The sequence below is a fragment of the Oratosquilla oratoria genome, chromosome 29, assembly GCF_046742065.1.
Source record: "Oratosquilla oratoria isolate Oo_2021 chromosome 29, ASM4674206v1, whole genome shotgun sequence".
Classification (NCBI taxonomy): Eukaryota; Metazoa; Arthropoda; class Malacostraca; order Stomatopoda; family Squillidae; genus Oratosquilla; species Oratosquilla oratoria.
Genome location: NC_134805.1, coordinates 23557455 through 23577199, shown reverse-complemented (window position 1 = coordinate 23577199; position 19745 = coordinate 23557455). Strand labels below are relative to the sequence as shown.

Genomic DNA, 19745 nt, shown 5'->3' with positions numbered 1-19745 from the left:
TCCGGTTGACTCGTGCTCCTAATGTTCCGAGTTCCTCATGCAGACAAACAAGAAGACCTCGGCTCGATTCCCAACGGTTACCGATAACTGCCTCTTAGCCTACCTGCTCGGGTACTTAAGAGTACAGGTAGGGGCCTCGCCACGGTCGCGAAGAGGAGCTTCCTGACGCGAGGTCCTTGCCTGTCCTTTCACGCTTAACGATTGGCAGCATGCGCGTCATGCGAGGTAAGTGATTGACCGCGATGCACGGCTTATGATGGTGCGTGGCTGCTTGCAAATCTAATTAACTATTAATCGTCACGACAGAGCCCGCAAAGGATGCGGGAAACGACACCTTATAATCTCGGTCGGTATAATCATAGTCCCTGCGACTCACGTGACTTGCTACCCAGGTGACCTCTCTTTGTGTTCTTCCAGGTGTGCGTGGAGCGGGGCTGGAACCCCTGGCACTCGGGAGAAGCCGACGAGTACGGAGGAGCAGGAGGGGGAGGCGGAGGCGGAGGATCCTGGAACCTGTGGTGGCGGCACTCCTTCCCTCCGGCTGTATACAGGAGGCTTCGAGGTCACCAGGTGAGAGAAGAAATCCATGCACAGGTACACAGACACAAGTCGTTACTCCAACTCTCGTGGGCGGGGAGTTGGGTGTGTGTGTGTGTGTGTGTGCGTGTAAGGTCAAAGCATTACCCATAGATCGGTCATACGAGCTCTGAGCTCTCTTCCGGGAGGGAAATAGCTGTCGATCACGAGTCCAACACGTGATCCAAAGACCAAGGTGAATCACAAGCACGCACACACACACACTAAAAGTATAAGGTGTTTGAAGGATATCAATGAATACAGTTTTCCACACAGATGCTTTCTCATGCGGGTTGTATTTTTCATTTTCTTGAAGGCCCGGTCCCGCCTTTCACTGTGCATCACCACCACCACCACCACCATCACCTCAGTGAAAGGCGCCCCTGGTCCGTACCAGGGTTGCTTATGTGACTCGGGTGTGGGGGGTGGGGGATGGGGGATTTTTTTTTTTTTTTTTTTTTTTTTTTTTGAGAAACGAGGTGTTGCAGCCCCAAATGAAATCCCCCTTTCTTCTTCTTCTTCGCACGTCTTCAGGTGGTGAACCACATCCCGAGGGCCAACGGGATCTGCAAGAAGGACTCCCTGGCAAGGTCGCTCCAGAAGCTCAAGCACGTCTTTGGCGGAATCTTCGACTTCGTGTGAGCGAGTTCGTGGAAGCGTTGGCTTCTTCTACTGTTTCATTTTTGACATACCTTCTTCTCATCTTTCTTTCTCTCTGTGCTTGGTTTACTTTTTTCTTATCATGTCTTTTTCTGAAGAGGCTTTCCTCTCATCCCTCTCTTCCTCTGCGTTTTTCTTTTTTCTTTTTTTCTTTTTTCTTTTTTTTTCGCTAACTTTACAATTTCGCTCCTTACAATTTTTCTTTTCCTCACATTTCTATTTGTAGCCTCGCTTCTCAGCTTTATTTTCAGTGCATTAAAATGAATTATTGGATAAGCACGTTGACAGGAATTTTTTTTCGTCCATATTGGGTTCAGATGCAAATAATAATAATAGGTTAAGTAATAGCAACGATAACTGACAGTTGACGACGAGGAGAAAGAAATTGGGATATTCAGGTAGAGAGGAAAAATACGTAATAAACTTTAGGAATTTGAGAGTAGAAAAAGATGGATGAGGTGTCGAGGGGGTTCTGAAACCTTTTATTATCCCCTTTCTTCCCAATCCCCTCCCGCAGTCCCTCCACCTTCCTCCTTCCGTGTGACTACACCAAACTGGTGGCAGAGTACACGAGACTTCTGTACGAGGGAAAGAACGACTTGGCCCGTTCTTCGTCATTACCTTCTTCCTCGTCGTCACAATCGTCCTCCTCGTCGTCGTCCGCGTCATCATCGCCTTCGTCCTCATCTCCCATATCGTCGTCGTCGTCGTCGACGTCGTCCTCAGTCGGCAGCGATTCGTCAGGTGCGAATATATGGATCTGCAAACCAATCGGAAGCTCACAAGGAAGAGGCATTACTCTGTTTCAGGTGAGAAATAAGAAAGGATTCAGTTTATGTCATATAAATATATATTTCATTTAACCATACTCAGATGCAAGTATGTGAATATGCAAAGAATTTTATGAAAGTGAATGATTATAGGAAATTCTAATATCAAACGCAGTTATTCTTAAAATTTCGGGAGAAACATATAGAAAATAACTTTATGAATATACATTTCTTATTTATTTATTTATTGTTTAACAGATAAGAAAATAATACTGCATGAATATTACAGTATCATGAGAAAAAATTTATTTGTCAAGTTTGCTCACAACCTTACAATATGAATGTTTATTGGTAAAGTGAAAATGACCGTTGATAAAATAGATTGAATACATACACACAGAAATATATATATATATACATATATATATATATATATATATATATATATATATATATATAAATATATATACATATATATATATATATATATATATATATATATACATACATATATATATGAGTGGAAAAGGTGGTAGAGAAACGCAGGTTGGAGTAGGAACACTATATTACTGACGTTTCGACTACAAGTCTTCTTCAGAGTGACAGACAACGCTTCTACCAGTCTTCTCATTCTCTTCTGGCAAATGTCCGTCATAAACACAGAAACACACGGACATTTGCCAAAATGGGAAGAGGCACGACCTCTCCGAACGGGCTTAGGGAAGAAAATGAGAGCACTAGTAGAAGCGACGTACATCACACTGGGAAAGGTTACGAAATACAAAGACGGCTTTGTGAACCTAACATTGGCTACTGTCAAGCTGGTGCTGGAAGGAGGAACGGGCCAATCAACGTGCTCCGTTCTAAGACGCCCAGCGGGAAGATCCGTAATGAGAGTATATATACTGTTTTGAATGTTGTCTGTCACTCTGAAGAAGACTTGAAGTCGAAACGTCAGTAATATAGTGTTCCTACTCCAACCTGCGTTTCTCTACCATATTTTCCACTGCAATTATATATATATATATGTATGTATGTGTGTGTGTGTGTGTATGTATATACAAATATGTATATATTGCAATGGTTAGTTCATGTGACCTTTTATGAACAATTATCCCATCATTAACTCACTGGACTCCCCCACCATCCTTCCTCTAGCCGAATGAACTTGTCTGACGTCTGACGTTAGGCAGAATAAGGCCTTCGAAGGGACCACCCAGAGAGACGGCTAATGACGCCGGCGTCGTGGCACGGCAGACTCCAGACATTTCATTATGCCAATCACCAAACGTTTTATTCTATTCACTATTCACCTGAGTGATGCTGCACGCACCCTAACTTGAAAGGTGGTGTGACCTACCGAGACCCCGGTTCGAAAGAAGTTGGCCCTCCCCCTACACACACACAGAGAGAGAGACTCACTTCATCTGCCTGAACAGTCTGACGCCCCAATGGAGAAAAGCGTGGTAGAATGCTTCACTCGGCCGAATAGCTGAAGAGAATCGCTTGGCGTCGTTCAGCAGAAGGAAAAATGAATTGGAAATGGTGTCATCTGGTCCTATGGGAGACTAGTAACATTCGCACGGGTTGGAGTCCCACAACATCATTTTACGATTGGAAAGTAATCTAAACTCAAGAAAGAATGCAGATCACTTCTAAACTCTGTTGTCCCTCCTTTCTGCTACCCTCCTTAAATATCTCCCTACTACTTTTAGGATTCCACCTTTTCATTGCGACGTGGTCCCAAAGGATAGAAGCGCTGGTTATCTATTGTTAACAAAATACTCTTGGTGGTGGTGGAGAGGACCGACTCATCAGAATCCCGTTTTCTTTTGGTTCGGCAGGACCTCCACGAACTGAGCTACGCTTCGAGCGCCGTGGTGCAGCGTTACATCGGTAACCCTCTCCAGATCGGGGGCTACAAGTGTGACGTCAGGCTCTACGTCCTCGTGACCTCCTTCCTGCCCCTGACCGTCTACACCTACACGGAGGGCATCGTCAGGTGAGTGGCCGTCAGGCTCTTAATCAAGGTGAAGCAGAGTGAGGTTGCTGTCGCCGCTGCTCAGGTTAGCGTGAGTGGAAGGGAAGCGAGAGTCAGTTAGTTATTCACCCACTCTTGCGATCCGGTAACTCAGGTTGCAAGTGTTATTGCTGTTGTTGCTGCTACTGATGTTCATGTTGTGGCTGTTGTTGTGGTTTTGATCGGCGACAGAGAAAGTCAAACCGGCTGGGGCAGGGCGGTGGTCCTTAGTCGATGGAGATCCCACTTTGTCACCCACCAGAATATCTAAGGATTTTTACATGATGGTGTGGGTAAAGGCACCATTATCTGTTCGAGCTATAAGGGTGTCCACTACTTATTCTGTCGTACCGATGGGTTTGGAAGCACAAAAGTGAGTGCCTGCACCCTGGCGGGTCTGGGTGAGGTCACCTCGAACGTGTATGCCAACGTCGTCAAGACAGAGCGATTAAAGACCCTTCCGCTTGCTGTAGGTCAGGGTTAGGGAGCTGTCGCCCGACTCGCGAACTATCGAACTGAGAACGACGGTTGTCGATCCTGTCGCCTTAATGGGGGAGGCACAACCACATGCCAAGACGTGTACACGGGAGTTGGCAACAAGGCAGTCAGGGAAAGGAGACAGAGTGACAAACAGACAGACGTTGTCCGATGATGGCATCGAACGATCCCCAACTCCAAACACACACATACACACACACACACACACACACACACACACACACACACACACACACACACACACACACACACACACACACACACACACACACACACACACACACACACACACACACACACACACACACACACACACACACACACACACACACACACACACACACACACCAGGCGAAAATTCTTGTGTCCCAGAAACGCCACAATCGTTCTTAACCCTTCGTCTGCACCTGAGGGGATTTCTTTCAACCGAATAAGACTGTCTGGAGCCACCCAAAACAAATGGCCATAGAAGTGGTGAGAAGGAGTGATTTAAGGTGCAAGTGCAATTCCAGAGGCGCGATTCTTCAGCCTGGCCTTGGGTTAAAGTGAGGACTGTGATTTGATGACGCTGATTACGTGGCACCAAGTGGAGGTGTTATTAGGTGACTGGGGTGCCATCACCCCGAACTCGGGAGTAGGGGGTGGCAACGGAGTAGGCACTGATTAGGGGCCTTGGGGCAGCTGATTAGAATAATTGGCTGAGTTCGCTCTAGTTAAGAGCCCAAGGTAAAGAGTGGTGTAAGAAGTTTAATTATGCGGTTCATGATTGATTTCTGTTGTAAATCTAATTTGCCCCATCACTACCGTGACACATTTGATAGTATTATGATGTGACGCTTGCGAATGAACTCACTATTCCCCTCGCCACCAGCCTGGAGGAAGTCTCGATTGATTGAAACTCGGTTCAGACTGCAATCGTCTCAGTCTCAGCCTCATGACGTGAAAACGTTCTTCTGCACGGGGCTGTGCATAAGTGACGATTTTGCCATTAGCGTTCACACATCGAATCGACGATCGTGATCTCCTGGTTCCGTTGTGACCACTGTCTGAATCAATGTCTTAGCCCCCCTCCCCCCCCTGCCCCTTGACCTCCCCAATAACCCGTGAGAACCACAATTTTGTGGCTAAAAATGGAACCCAAATGACCCACCACCTATTTTTTGCTTCTCCTGGTCATTAATGATCTATTTCGAAAGCACATCTTTCTCCTAAACATTCCTGTTGGTGACAAGTTATTTTTCTTCGTCATTTTTCCAGACGCCTTTACCAATCTGAGGTCCAACATTCTAGAAAGATCGTTACAGAACACGTGACTTCAGAGCTATTATATCTGATTGAGGCAGAGAAAACTTAAGGCCCTAATTTCAGCGTAAAGACAATTTCTTTACCTCTTCACTCGATAATCTTCCACAGAACTCTACCCACTCCCTGAACGGCATAAAACCTTTTCCATCTGACACTAAACATGATGAGTCTGTCCTGAACTCGTATTCCAGCTATTATAAGAACAGTTATATGTAATTAGGTGTTCCATACCGCTTTGATTTTTTTTTTATAAATCCGACTCCGCTTCTGTCCCTATACAGCAGCGTTTCCTAACCTTTTCCGACCCTAGCACCCCCTGTTGTCATGTCTAAGCAGTCCAGCACCCGTATCTTGTTATTAGAAGGATAAAAGAAAGTGAAGTGTACTGCTCGATGATTTATTTTCTTGATTCCTTAGAACTGAAACAAATTGACAATATTGTTTGTAGAAGAAATAAGAACAGCCTAGAAAAATCAAATAGCATGGAAAAAGTCAAATATGCACAACTAGGTAATCAATGATACATATATCAATGTTACTTTTGTGTCCATCATTTCCCAGCACCTCTATAATTGATTTCAGCACCCCAGGCTAGGAAATGCTACTATACAGGGGAGTTGTTCGTCTTTGAAGTATGGATCTTACGTTTAGAATGACTCAACTCACTCAGTGATGATGAACAAGATGGAGTCCAAAGCTTTTAGCCTTTCTCCGCCCTCCGCCATATTGCGTCTCTATTTATTCATACATCACCTCTACACCGATACTTGACTTTGAGTTGGTGTGTTCTTCGTCCTGCTTTTTTAGAAGCGGTTCTCTGCAAACATCTTAATGTCTTCTTTTCCAGGAACTTTTTATTTCTCTTTGAAATATGTATAGAAAAAAATATAAATAATACTCCAGATCAATCACTGTTATGTGGCAGGAACTTTTTATTTCTCTTTGAAACATGTATAGAAAAAATACAAATAATATTATGTAGCAGCCACAGAGGTAAAGTAGATGTAGGATCCATCTTCCTTACCGTACCACTAGAACTAATTAAATCTAAAAAGAGAGATGACGTGAGTAACTATGTCGTAGCTAAACGTGGCTTCACAGTAAATATAGCATCATGATCTACGGGGAGGGGAAGACGAGCCACAAATTGTGGCTCTTGTGTGGGGAAGTTAACATAATCGGCGACTTTTTGTGGCTCGTCAATTTTCGTGGCAGCTATAATCCAGTCAATAAGGGTCTGTGAAGGGGGGCCATGCTTGAACATTTTTGCTTCTTCCTTATTGGTTGCTTCCGTACATGAAGGAGATTGGGGATGAAGAGGAATGGAAATATCAAGTCCCCTTCCAACCAATGTATGCATAACCACACACGGGAGCAAATATACACACACACACACACACAAACATATGTATGTCTATATATGTATATATATATATATATATATATATATATATACATGTGTGTGTGTGTGTGTGTGTGTGTGTGTGTGTGTGTGTGTGTGTGTGTGTGTGTGTGTGTGTGTGTGTGTGTGTGTGTGTGTGTGTGTGTGTGTGTGTGTGTGTGTGTGTGTATTTACCTAGTTGTATTTACCTAGTTGTATTTTGCGGGAAGGGGAGCTATGCTCGTGTTGTCCCGCCATTGTATCTCTCAGTGTCTAGTTTGCTTTTAAACTCGTGAATGGTTTTTGCGCTTACTATTTCATTATCCAGTTTGTTCCAAGTGTCTAAAACTCTATGTGGAAAACTGTTTTTCTTCAGTTCTCTTCTATAGCTATGTTTTCTTAATTTCCTTCCATGTCCTCTTGTGTTTCTCTTGTCCCAGTTTAGTAATTCTTCTCTATCAAGTATCTCTGTGCCTTTCATGATTCTGTAGATGGTCAGTAGGTCTCCTCTCTCTCTTCTTTCCTCCAGTGTCGGTAGCTCCAGTTTAGCCAATCTCTCCTCGTATGATAGGTTTGCAAGTGCAGGTGCCATTTTTGTAGCTGCTCTTTGGATTCTTTCTATTTTCTTTGTGTTCTTTTTGGTACTGGGGGACCACAATGTCGCCGCATACTCTAGTCTAGGCCTTATCAATGTAACCAAATTTTTTTTATCATGTCTTCGTCCAGGTAAGCAAAAGCCACTTTTATTGATCTTAGCAAGTTGTAAGTCTCCCCGACAATTTTGTTAATCTGTGTATCATAGGACAAGTCGTTTGTGATAATAACTCCCAAGTCTTTTTCGGATCCTACTTTCTTTACTTCCTTGGTTCCAATTGTATAATTTCTTGATATTCTGTTTTTGCTTTTTCCAAACTCCATTATGCTACACTTCTTAGTATTAAAATCCACTTCCCATTTCTGACTCCAGTTCCATACCCTATTCAGATCTTCTTGCAGTGCTTCACAGTCCTTATCAGTTTCTACTTTCCTTAACAGTTTGACGTCATCAGCAAAGAAGCTCATGTAACAGTTCACGCCCTCGTCCATATCATTCATATAGATAGCAAACATTATTGGAGCCAGTACAGATCCTTGCGGTACTCCACTGATCACCTCTTTCCAATCTGAATATTTTTCTCTGAGTACTACTCTCATCTTTCTTCCAGTCAGGAAGTCCTCCATCCATTTTAGTAGGTTTCCTTGTATTCCTCCTATGTGTTCCAGTTTTTTTAGTAGTTTTCTGTGTGGTACTTTGTCAAATGCTTTTTGCAAGTCTAGGAATGCACAATCAGCCCATCCGTTTCTTTCTTGCACTATGTCTATTAGTCTTGAGTAGAAGCATATCAAGTTTGTGGTGCATGATCTACCTTGTCTGAACCCGAATTGTCTTGGGTTTAATATGTTGTTATCTTCCAGGTGTTTTACCCATCTATTCTTGATGATTTTCTCACAAATTTTGGCTATAGTGCTTGTTAGTGATACTGGCCAAAAGTTGGTGGGTTCTTCCTTGTTTCCTCCTTTACATATTGGTACAATGTTAGCATTTTTCCAGTCATTAGGCATCTTTCCTTCCTTGAGTGAGCTATTTATTATGATGTGTATTTTGTCCGTTAGCTCTTCTTTGCATTCTTTTAGAATCCAATTTGCAATTCCATCCGGGCCATGTGATTTTCTGACGTCCAGTTTTGATAGATGTTCTGATATATCTTTTTGTGATGTTGTAAATTCACTCATGTGTGGAGAATGTTTGTTATTATCTACGTCCCAATTTTGTATTTTCTCTCTGGTGAAGACAGATTTAAAGTGGTTGTTCATGATTTCGGCCATCTCTAATTCTTCTGTGTATTCTATATTTCCTTGGCGTAGTTTCACTAGTTCCTGTTTGGTTTTAAGTTTACCATTTACATACCGGTAGAATAGCTTGGGCTGATCTTTGCATTTATCTATAATATCCTTCTCATGGTTCCTTTTCTCCTCTCTTCTCACATTAACATACTCATTTCTATAGTTTATATAAATTTGCCATTTGCTTTGTTTTTTGTCTTTTCTCCATCTTTTCCAAGCTTTGTCCCTTCTGTCTTTTGCCTCACTGAATCTTTTGTTGAACCAACATTTAATGTACTCTCTCTCTCGCTTTTGTCTTGGTACATGCCTGTTTACCCCTTCATTGTAATTAGCCAACAGTATGTTCCATTTCTCTTCCGCTGTTGTCTCTTCCATATAGAATTTTTCCCAGTTTGCATTCTGGAAGAACGTCTTTAGTTTTGCAAAGTCTGTTTTGTTGTACATCAATCTTCCTTTCCTATGCTTTTCGCTCCTCTTCATCTCTATTTCTTCCTTTAGTACAGTTTCGATGAGTACATGGTCACTCTTTCCAATTGGTGTCTTGTAGTGGACTTTGTCCACTATTTCAGGTTCCGTTGTAAATATTAAATCTAGTTTTGATGGCTCTTCATTGTTTCTGTACCTTGTGTTTTCACTGACCCACTGGGTCATTGTGTACTCCATGGTCATGTCTAGCAGTACATTGCCCCACACGTCATCTCCTCGTACTGTCATGTTGTCCCAACAAATTTCTTTGCAATTGAAGTCTCCCATAATTACTAGGTTACCCTTACCCATTAGTATCTCATTTAGTGATTTTCTTGTATCTTCTAGCATTTTTGTGTGTTCGTTTTCTTTCCAAGCATTCGTTCTTGGGGGCACATAGGTCACCACAAACTTTCTACTTTTCATATTCTTGCCTTCGACTTTTATCATGATCAGTTCAACATTACCTTTGCCCTCTGTAATTTTTGTCACGTTTAGGTCTTTCTTGGCCAAGAACATGATTCCCCCTCCCTGCTTTTTGTCCCTGTTTCTTATCCAGTAATTGTATAGCCCTTGTCCAATATCAATAGATGGTATTTCTCCTCTTAGTTTAGTCTCTACAATTCCCATTATGTCTGGTTTTTCTTCTAACAGATAATCATTGAGTTCGTTCAGACCTGAAATTAATCCGTCAATGTTAGTGTAGGCCACTTTTAATTTTCTTCCTTCTCCATTATCTTTTCTGTCCTTGGTTTTTTCGTTTTGATGTGCCACTGTTTCAATCTCATGTCGATTACTCTCCAATGGAATTCTTTGCATTCTGTCTCCGTTCTCAACAAGTTTTTTTTCCTTTGCTTCTTTTCTTAGTGACTTTTCTTTTTCTAATTCCTCAGTACTCATTTCTCTTTTTATCCATATCTTATTGTACTTTTCACTCTTTGCCAAATTGCCTACTTTTTCAAAGATGTCTTCTACTACCATCTGTGACCTTAATTTTATCTTTAGAGGTTGATTTCTATCTTTAGAGTAGCGACCGATTCTGTGTGTCTCTTCTAAGTCTATGCTTGAATCTCTTTCCCCCCCCCCTGAATTTCATTTAGAATTTCTACTGCTGTCTCTTTTTCTTCTTTTTCTCTCATGTGTGTGTGTGTGTGTGTGTGTGTGTGTGTGTGTGTGTGTGTGTGTGTGTGTGTGTGTGTGTGTGTGTGTGTGTGTGTGTGTGTGTGTGTGTGTGTGTGTGTGTGTGTGTGTGTGTGTGTGTGTGTGTGTGTGTGTGTGTGTGTGTGTGTGTGTGTGTGTGTGTGTGTGTGTGTGTGTGTGTGTGTGTGTGTGTGTGTGTGTGTGTGTGTTTTACTCATCCAGAAGATCCCTCTAGATCTGATGATAAGCCGGTGATCGCGTCTATTAACCCTTTACTGCCTGACGGGACTTAATTCTTTCTGTACTCTTTGGCCCCGAAGGTTCTATTGACTGATATTGTAGCAACATGGTTACTGGTACGGTATTACAAAGACGACGTTTGGATCCAGAATGGGCTATGGGCTATGGACTACCTGGGGCGAAATCACAGGATATCTATAAGAATCTATCGGCTCAGGCGATGTGTGACTGAGCCAATCATTTGCGAGGCGAGAGCCCATCAGGAGTGGCTTATGATGCTAGGTTTCGGCCGGCCGCGGTCACTTAACCTGTCCATCTGGTGAGATCGACGTGTTTCCTGATCTGACCTTGTGACGTCACCAGCAAGCTCGTGTACTCTGCCCCGCGACTAATTATATTACCTGATCTCATACATTTCTATAAACTACAATACACTTTAATTCTAAGCCATCAACATCGGGAGACCCGGGGAGCTAACATGCAGAAATTGAAATGTGGTACGGCCAAGGACTCGAACCCGGCTATCACGTGACAAGTGCTTTAGTGACTTACCGATTGCTCCATCAAGAAAGATAGAATTGAGATGTATTGTGGTTGATGAAAAAATGTATCTCTGTTTATTGGGACCCATTCAGTGTTGTACAAATACCTGATCTCATGTAGACGGCAGGAACCTCACAATATATGATGCCTCAGCAGCTCCCTCTCTCATCCCGGCCAGATTTGGGACCGAGAAGTACAGCCTTACAGCCTTGGACAATGTCTTCAGTCACCTGACCAACACCTCCCTCAACAAGACGGCGCCCGGATACCGGCTCGAGAAGGAACGCGTCGGTTCAGGTGAGAGAAAGAGAGAGAGAGAGAGAGAGAGAGAGAGAGAGAGATAGAAGAGGAGGCGAGGTAAGTACGTCTTCTTTGATATGCAACTTCTTCCCGTCCTGCATCACAAAGGACCAACAGGCTTTTAACTGGTTGACACTTCTTTTGTTATCTCCCAGTGAGGGATAGACAACCCCTACCCCAGTTGAGGGGAATCGGTTGGCCAGAGAAAACGGGGCTCGGCTTTCATTGGCGGATTTTTTTTTTTTTTTTTTTTTTTTTTTTTTTTTTTTTTTTTTTTTTTTTTTTGTGGCGATGGGAAGACGGTTCCTTGCTGGGTCACAGTGGATGGCATCGAAACACATTGTATTGCAATGAAAAAAAATACAGAAACCTTTCGGCCCTTTACGATGCTGGATGGAAAAAAAATAGTGGGGTATCTTGAAAAATAATCCTTCCATTTCACTGAAAACGATGTAATCACTTCAAATAACTAGAGCCTTTTGTGGTGTGACATTTGTATCTTATTTGTGTAACTTTGAACCCTTATGTAACAAAACGTGGATTTTACTTACCATGAGCAGATATATAGAATTATGGTAAAGAAAACGATGTAATCACTTCAAATAACTAGAGCCTTTTGTGGTGTGACATTGGTATCTTATTTGTGTAACTTTGAACCCTTATGTAACAAAACGTGGATTTTACTTACCATAAGCAGATATATAGAATTATGGTAAAGAAGTCACTCTACGTCTACCCACCTGGCGAACGACACAACAACTGAACAGGACAAAACTAGTGTCGCCACTAACTTTTACCAAAACTATCGTATGCAGGGCTTCTAAGTTATCGTTTTTATCAATATATAGTATATATGATGGTTCCTGAATCGAACCTCGCGACGGCCCAGTTGATTATTCGAAAGACCTTACTGTTACGAGTGATTTGTTCCATGGTTGTGTTACCACGGCCTTTTGGTACGCTTAGTGGTGTAATCAGTAGAGCGGTTAGCTAGCATGACGATGGTCCCCTGATCGAGTCTCGTGACGGTCGTATTGATTATTTGAAACACTTCCCTGTTATGAGTGACTTATTCCGTGATATATATATATATATATATATATATATATATATATTCATATATATATATATATATATATATATATATATATATATATAAATTGTTTTAGACAAATGAGAGAGTGATAGGTGGGGAAGGGTAAATGAAGATGGGCTTTTAGAATACGTCCTAACGTTTCGGTCACTATGACCTTCTTCAGAGGACTCGCTACGTTACATCGTGATCACAAATTTTATACTTGCAGTGGGAGGAACTCGTCAAGCTTCGAGTGTCAACGCTCTGGAAAAGACCTGACACTCGAAGCTTGACGAGTTCCTAATCGCTCGCAAATCGCCCGGTGGCAATAGCCCTCTTTTATACGCTACTATCTTTTCATTTTCCTACAGACATTCTTCCCCTCCCACAAAACCCGATCCCGCGCAAGCGAGGTGGTCTTTTCTTGGAATCCAGAATCCAGTCCTCTGAAGAAGGTCATAGTGACCGAAACGTTAGGACGTATTCTAAAAGCCCATCTTCATTTACCCTTCCCCACGTATCACTCTCTCATATATGTATATGTATATATATATATATATATATATATATATATACATATACATATACATATATATATTTATATATATATATATATATATATATATATATATATATATACACAATTGTATTCTATTAAATTGAAATACAAAAATCGGCAAAGAAGTTGGCGGTTCATCTATTTCATTATTGTCTTCAATAAGCTCGAGTTTCGCCTGTTGCAGAAAAGTCACTGACGTGCCACATTTGGCGCGCGTGCCAATGGTTCCCATCCATATATTAGACGCTAATCCCTTCCGTACCAGATGCCTCTTTTCCTTCTTCTCAGGCTGCCACAAAGTTATTTGATTTCTGCCCGTGGCGTCCTATCTGTAGAGAAAGGGTTGGAGGCCTATGTCGATTAACTTAATCCTCCCTCTGCTTCCCCTCCCGTGACGGTTGCATTTTTCTTTTTTGTTTTATTTATTCTATTTGTTTATTAATTAATTTATTTATCTATTTATTTATTTATTTTATTCTATTTTATTTTATTTTGTGTGTGTGAAGAGGTTATAAAGGAGAGGTCAGCAACAGGAGGAGTCGCCGCCACCGCCGCCCACGAGAACAGTAATGACGACGACGTGGCGGAAGCGAACGACGTGAGTTCAAAACCAATAACAACAAACGGTCACATCCCAAGTGGGCCGACGGCGTGGGGTTTCATAACAGAGGAAATGGCGGGTATTTCGCCGTCAAAAGTAATGGGTCATATAGACGAAATTGATCATTTATCCGCAAAGAAAAAAAGAAACAGATGAAGATTGATTCGTTGCGTGAGAAGTGAGGAGGAGGAGGAGGGAGAGGAGGAGGAGGAAGAGGAGGACGCAGAGTTGGAAGCGCTGCCGACACCGCCACAAATCGCTGAAAATGTTCTCTGTGGCTGGATTCACCATATCACACCACGCCACACCAAGTAACCTATACTTTCCACGACCGCCACTGTGATTTGCTGAATGAGCGAGGGACCTCAGCTGTAGTATCTCCCTTGTCGTTTTCTATAGATTAAACGATCCCTTCGGGTTTTTTTTGCGAAATACAAAATGACGAATTATTCATTTGACTTTGAGGGTCCTGCCCTGCAAAAGAAATACACTTCCTCTTTGATTCGATACGTGACGAGCATTTCACTTAACACGGTCTCTTTAAAAATAACCAGAGACAGAGAACCTTTCAGGTCAACTGCCACGAATGCAGCTGCCGGTCAGAAGTCAATCTTCAGCCGAGGGTTACTTCAAGTCAAACGAATCTAGAGTAGTTGTCTCGCGGCTCTGATAGTTACCCTCTTACATGATCCCTTTCATTCCTATCTGGTGATTTGGTTCTGGCCAGTGGTCCCGTCCGTCCGTCCGTCCGTTTGTGAAGAGGAAATTTTCTTAAACACGCGGCGCGACGAGGACCTCCGGGTCGAAAGAAAGATATTTGTTCTTAACCCTTTCACTGTCAAATGCCTAAAATACTTATAAGTCTTATTCTGGCTAACGCTAGGCGATTCTATGCAGTCGTGAGGAACCTCAGGTAAGCAAAGGGATAAATCTATCTCGAGTGGCCTCTTCTACAGACTTGGGTCATATTTCAGGCTTTGTTCAGCTGGCTCATTGGTTATTTTTTGTTATTATTTTATCCTGTTGAAGCTACAGTGACACTAGTCAACGGAATGGATGGATTCTAACGATCTAGTTGGATTTCCTCCGACAATGGAGTGTGAACGTAGCTTCAGGTTACGGTTACATTCCAACCTTGGACGAAATCCAACTGAATCGTTGGAATCCATCCATTCCGTTGACTAGTGTAACCGTAGTTTTAGGGGTTCCCTCCTCTTTCTTCCCCTCCCTTCCTACTTAGGATACTCGTCTGTGCATTTCTTCCTATTTACTCTCTTCTTCTGTGTTCTCTTCTTCCTATCCCTTTGTCTCATCTCCTCTCTCTCTCTCTCCCAGTTCATTCTCCTTTTTTATATTCTCTACTTCCTTTTCTCTTGTCTTTTATCTATTTTTTCTTCTTCTTCCATCTCTTCTTCCATGTTCTCTTCTTATCATACCTCTGTCTCATCTCATCTCTTCTATTTTTCGTCCAACTCCTCTACTTTCTCTTTTTCGGATTTTTCTTCTCAGTACCCTTCTTTTTCTTATTCTCCCACCTTTTATTCTTCCTCCTCCTTCTCCTCCTCACCCTCCTCGTCCTACTCCTCCTCCTCGTCCTCCTCCTACTCCTCCTCCACTTCCCCATCATCCTCTTCCTCCTCCATCTCTTCCTATAACTTCACTTCTACTTCTTTTTCTTCCAGCTCATTCATTTACTCCCCTCCTTCTCTTCTTCCGTTTGTCTTCTCCCTCCTACTTGTCTTCGTCATTCCTCTTCTTCCCGCTCCTCTAGCTCTTCCCCGTCTCTCTCATTCACCGAAGTTGCTCGTTCTCTCCTCCTTCAGGTTGCAAATGGACGCTCGCGCAGCTTCGACGATACCTGGCGACTTCGGGGATGCGCGACTGGCTCCTGTGGCAACGCGTCCACGTTCTCATCGCTCTCACCCTCGTCTCGCAGGTCGGCTCCGTGCCCCAGCACCAGGGCTGCTTCGAACTCTACGGCTTCGATATTCTCGTAAGTAGTCGGGCGTTCAAAGGATCTAAGATCCTTCCCCATCCCTAAAAGAAAATGACAACAATGATACGTCAAAAAGGTAATTATAACTTTTCAAGTAGATATTGGAATCGAGACTTGGCACCAAAGACGAACATGGAGATCTGTAGACACCAGTGCATGCATTTCACTCGGCGGCGAACCCCAGAGAGACAATATGAGAGCAGTAACAGAAAGAATAAGCTCACAAGCCAGCCAGCCAGAATACGGCTTGGCGTTGCAACATGACGAGCAAATAGCACTCACAAAGCGACGCGTATTGACCTCCTCGGCGCATAAAGTCTCGAAAGAAGCTTCTTGACGAGACATGTGAGTGAAATGAGATCAATCAAATTAACCGAGAGAATACGCCAGGGAGGGCGCGTCGTTTCAGTCATACGCCGTCGCCACTCAAAAAAAAAAAAAAAAAAAAAAAAACTCCTCCCCACTCCTGATGGTCTCTCGGACCAAGCTCCCATTAAGCCACTCTTCCCATTGCAAACAACTCTCGACAGACACCACAGTCGGACGAAAGAAAGAGTTGAGTAAGCGAAACTATACATTTCGATTGCTAACTACAATCCTCTTCAGTAGTATCACTGAAGAGGATTGCAGTTAGCAATCGAAATATATAGTTTCGCTTACTCATCTCTTTCTTTCGTTCGACTGTGGTGTTAGTTGTGATTTACAAATGTGTTACTACATTTCTCACCAGTGAACTCTCGACAGTCGTTTCTTCCACTGAGTGCTGTCTTTTGTGACTCGAATTAAAAAAACACGTTTTCAGACAACAAATCAACGTAGCAACAGGAACGGTCTTCCAGTGTGTTGGGGGAGGATCTTTTTCGCTTGAAAGATTGGGATTTACGTGAAAGAGGCACTAAGAGGCTGATAGGATGAGACCTGTCGGTCTGATACAAAATAAACGATCAATGATTATATGAAAAGATAGATGGACATATATAGGTAAGTGAATGGATCAATGAATTGTGATTGTGCCGACAGCGCTGTATGGGGCAGAAACATGGAATTTGTAAATAGGCAGAGAGGATTTTTTTAACGTGTTTGAGATGGAATATCTGAGAAGTAGAGGATTACAAAGGAGGAGCATGCCGACAGGTGACCTTTTGGTCTATAACTAAGTCGGATGCGAAAAAAATATAATAGTAAGGTTTACAAGGCTGTATAGAGTGAGAAACAAGGTGAGGAAGAGAGTATGTGTAGAAAAGGAGATGGCAGAGAGAGCTGATGAAAGAGTATTAGGATGCTTTGGATACATGGAAAGAATGAGGGAAGAAAGATTAATAAAAGAGGTGTGGAAGGCAGAGGTGGATGGAGTGAACCTGAGGGGACGACCAAGGATGAGATGGATGGATGGGGTGAAAGGGGCGTTGAGCAAGAGGGGAATGTCTGTTGAGCAAGGAAGGGAGAAGGCAGGAGATAGGGGTGAGTGGAGAATGGCTGTGTATAGATGACACTGTGGTGCAAGGAAAAGAGGGAGTGGAGGATGGGGGAGGGGGGAGGGAGTGATTATACATGAATATTTTGACGCAGCCCGAAGGAAATTCTCCACGTCTTCTCTTTTTTTTCTTTTTTTTTCTGCATGAGGAGACGGAGAGGGGGGTCGCCGATTAAATGAAGCGGTCTTGCTGTGTAGGTGCTTTTTTTATTTATTTTTTTTTTTTTTTTTTGCTACATTGCTTCTGACCAAGAGCAGTGGCCGGGATACAGTGATAACCCATCATCCATGAGGAGCTAAGAGGAGAGGGATGAAAGGGTGGTGGATGGGAGTGGAATGAATGGGAATAGGTTTTTGCCTTTTGACCTTGGCTAGCTCCCTTGTAAGAGGGAAAATGCCTTTGAGATTGTGTGTGTATGTATGTGTATATATATATATATATATATATATATATATATATATATATATATATATATATATATATATATACATATATTCTCCGAAAGGTATTGACTGGCTCAAAGAGTCAAACACTCACATGACAAACATATAAAACTCATTGAAGCACCTCTCATCTCAGCACTTCGGAGATTAAGGGTCGCCACCCGCCCCAGCTACCCGGCCTGAGTTAAAAGCAATGCAGCGAGGCACATCCTTTCCACAACAGGTCCAGACAGATGGCACTGACTTATCTCTACTGTAACCTTGCCATATGGCAATTCCTCCCCATGTCTTCTTTGCTAAAAATAGAGAGAGAGAGAGAGAGAGAGAGAGAGAGAGAGAGAGAGAGAGAGAGAGAGAGAGAGAGAGAGAGAGAGAGAGAGAGAGAGAGATTATGTGTCTATTCATCTATCTCAACACCCCTAGTTGCAGTAACTGCAAGTGTGACTACTTCTTCGTGAACTTTATTTACTGACTATAGAATCGGAACAGTTGTTTCTGCTCGCTTCTGCATAAAATCTAGACTTGACAATTTCTTGAGGTCATCGTTTCTCGTCCGATCTATATACACTACAGAAATAAAAACAATAATTTTTATTCTACCATTTTCCTTGAGGAATGCTAAAACACGAAAATCAAGTCCTTTTTCTTTTGGGCGTAGAAGTGAAGAAGAAAAAAAAACAGGTTCAGAAATTTCCTCGCGATGCCTCTCCAGTCTATCAGTGTCTTTATTAATGTTCAGAGAGCATGGAGAAATAACGACATCGTAGACGAATTATATGCAGTAATTTGCTAATGATATTTGAGCTTTCTAAGTTAAATTATGTTATTAATCCAAAATTTGTTTGTTTGTTCATAATTACGATTAGAATCATTTCCCCTCCTCCGCCTTGGTCTGAGGTTTATGGTGGCAGGTGATCCCGAAATCGCGTTAACTCTGCCCGACTTGACGTTGGATTTTTCTTTTTCTTCGTCAAACTGCTCAACCGTCAGCAAGAGAAAAAAAAATAATTTTTGGTCGACGGGTGAGAGACGCTGGTGTCCAATTGTGATCGATCTGTTTCCCGCAATTACATGACGTCAAACTTCATAGTTCAACAAGCTCCCTCCCAACAAAAACAGATGTTTTTGTGGAAGACTGCGTGTAAGATGCCAGAGTAATCGATCATGACTAATCTGCGTTTGTCATCCGATGCAACACGCGAGGAGGCCTTGGGTTTAACCTTTGGAATGGAAGGCGGGTTCAGTGTCGCTTCCTAAATTAAACATATAAGCGACCATTGGACAAGAAAAATATAAACGCATCAGATCGCTGAGTAATAATTAACAGAATGAATGATTATGTTTTAACAGTAGACCTGTAGCAGGTGATATCTTCAGCATTATTATGAAAAGTCTCGTGGCGGCAGACATGACGTGTGATGACGTCACTTGTTGAGACAAACTTTCAACCGATCGCGAGTGATATTGTCTTACTTGTTGAGTTGTTCGGGTAATCACCCGGCAATTTTATTCAAGTAAAAGAAACCCCTCATTATATAAACAGACTCACCGCAGTGAGACCATTTGACACTAGCGTCATATATATATATATTATATATATATATGTATATATATATATATATATATATATGATATATATATATATATATATATATATACACATGTGTGGATATATAATTTTTATTCCAGATATAGTAAACTTGTGCTATTCCGTTTATCGTAATTTCATATTCCTGTAATGTGTAGTTCAAGCAGGTTATTTGCATGTGAGCGTTTACGTCTGAGACAGTGTTTATTGTCATTTATTAGACAAG

General features: G+C 42.2%; 1 protein-coding gene across 1 annotated transcript in view; it reads left to right on the top strand.

Annotated features, from left to right (window-relative positions):
- The first annotated feature begins 209 nt into the window (after positions 1–209).
- The window catches only part of LOC143040825 (uncharacterized), a 21638-nt gene continuing 2102 nt past the window's right edge, over positions 210–19745 (top strand). Inside the window, exons 1-7 of the mRNA XM_076212262.1 lie at positions 210–225; positions 401–570; positions 1111–1214; positions 1754–2045; positions 3851–4008; positions 11661–11779; positions 15841–16010. Of these exons, the coding sequence (XP_076068377.1) occupies positions 210–225; positions 401–570; positions 1111–1214; positions 1754–2045; positions 3851–4008; positions 11661–11779; positions 15841–16010 (1029 nt within the window). The remainder of the gene's footprint in view (positions 226–400; positions 571–1110; positions 1215–1753; positions 2046–3850; positions 4009–11660; positions 11780–15840; positions 16011–19745) is intronic.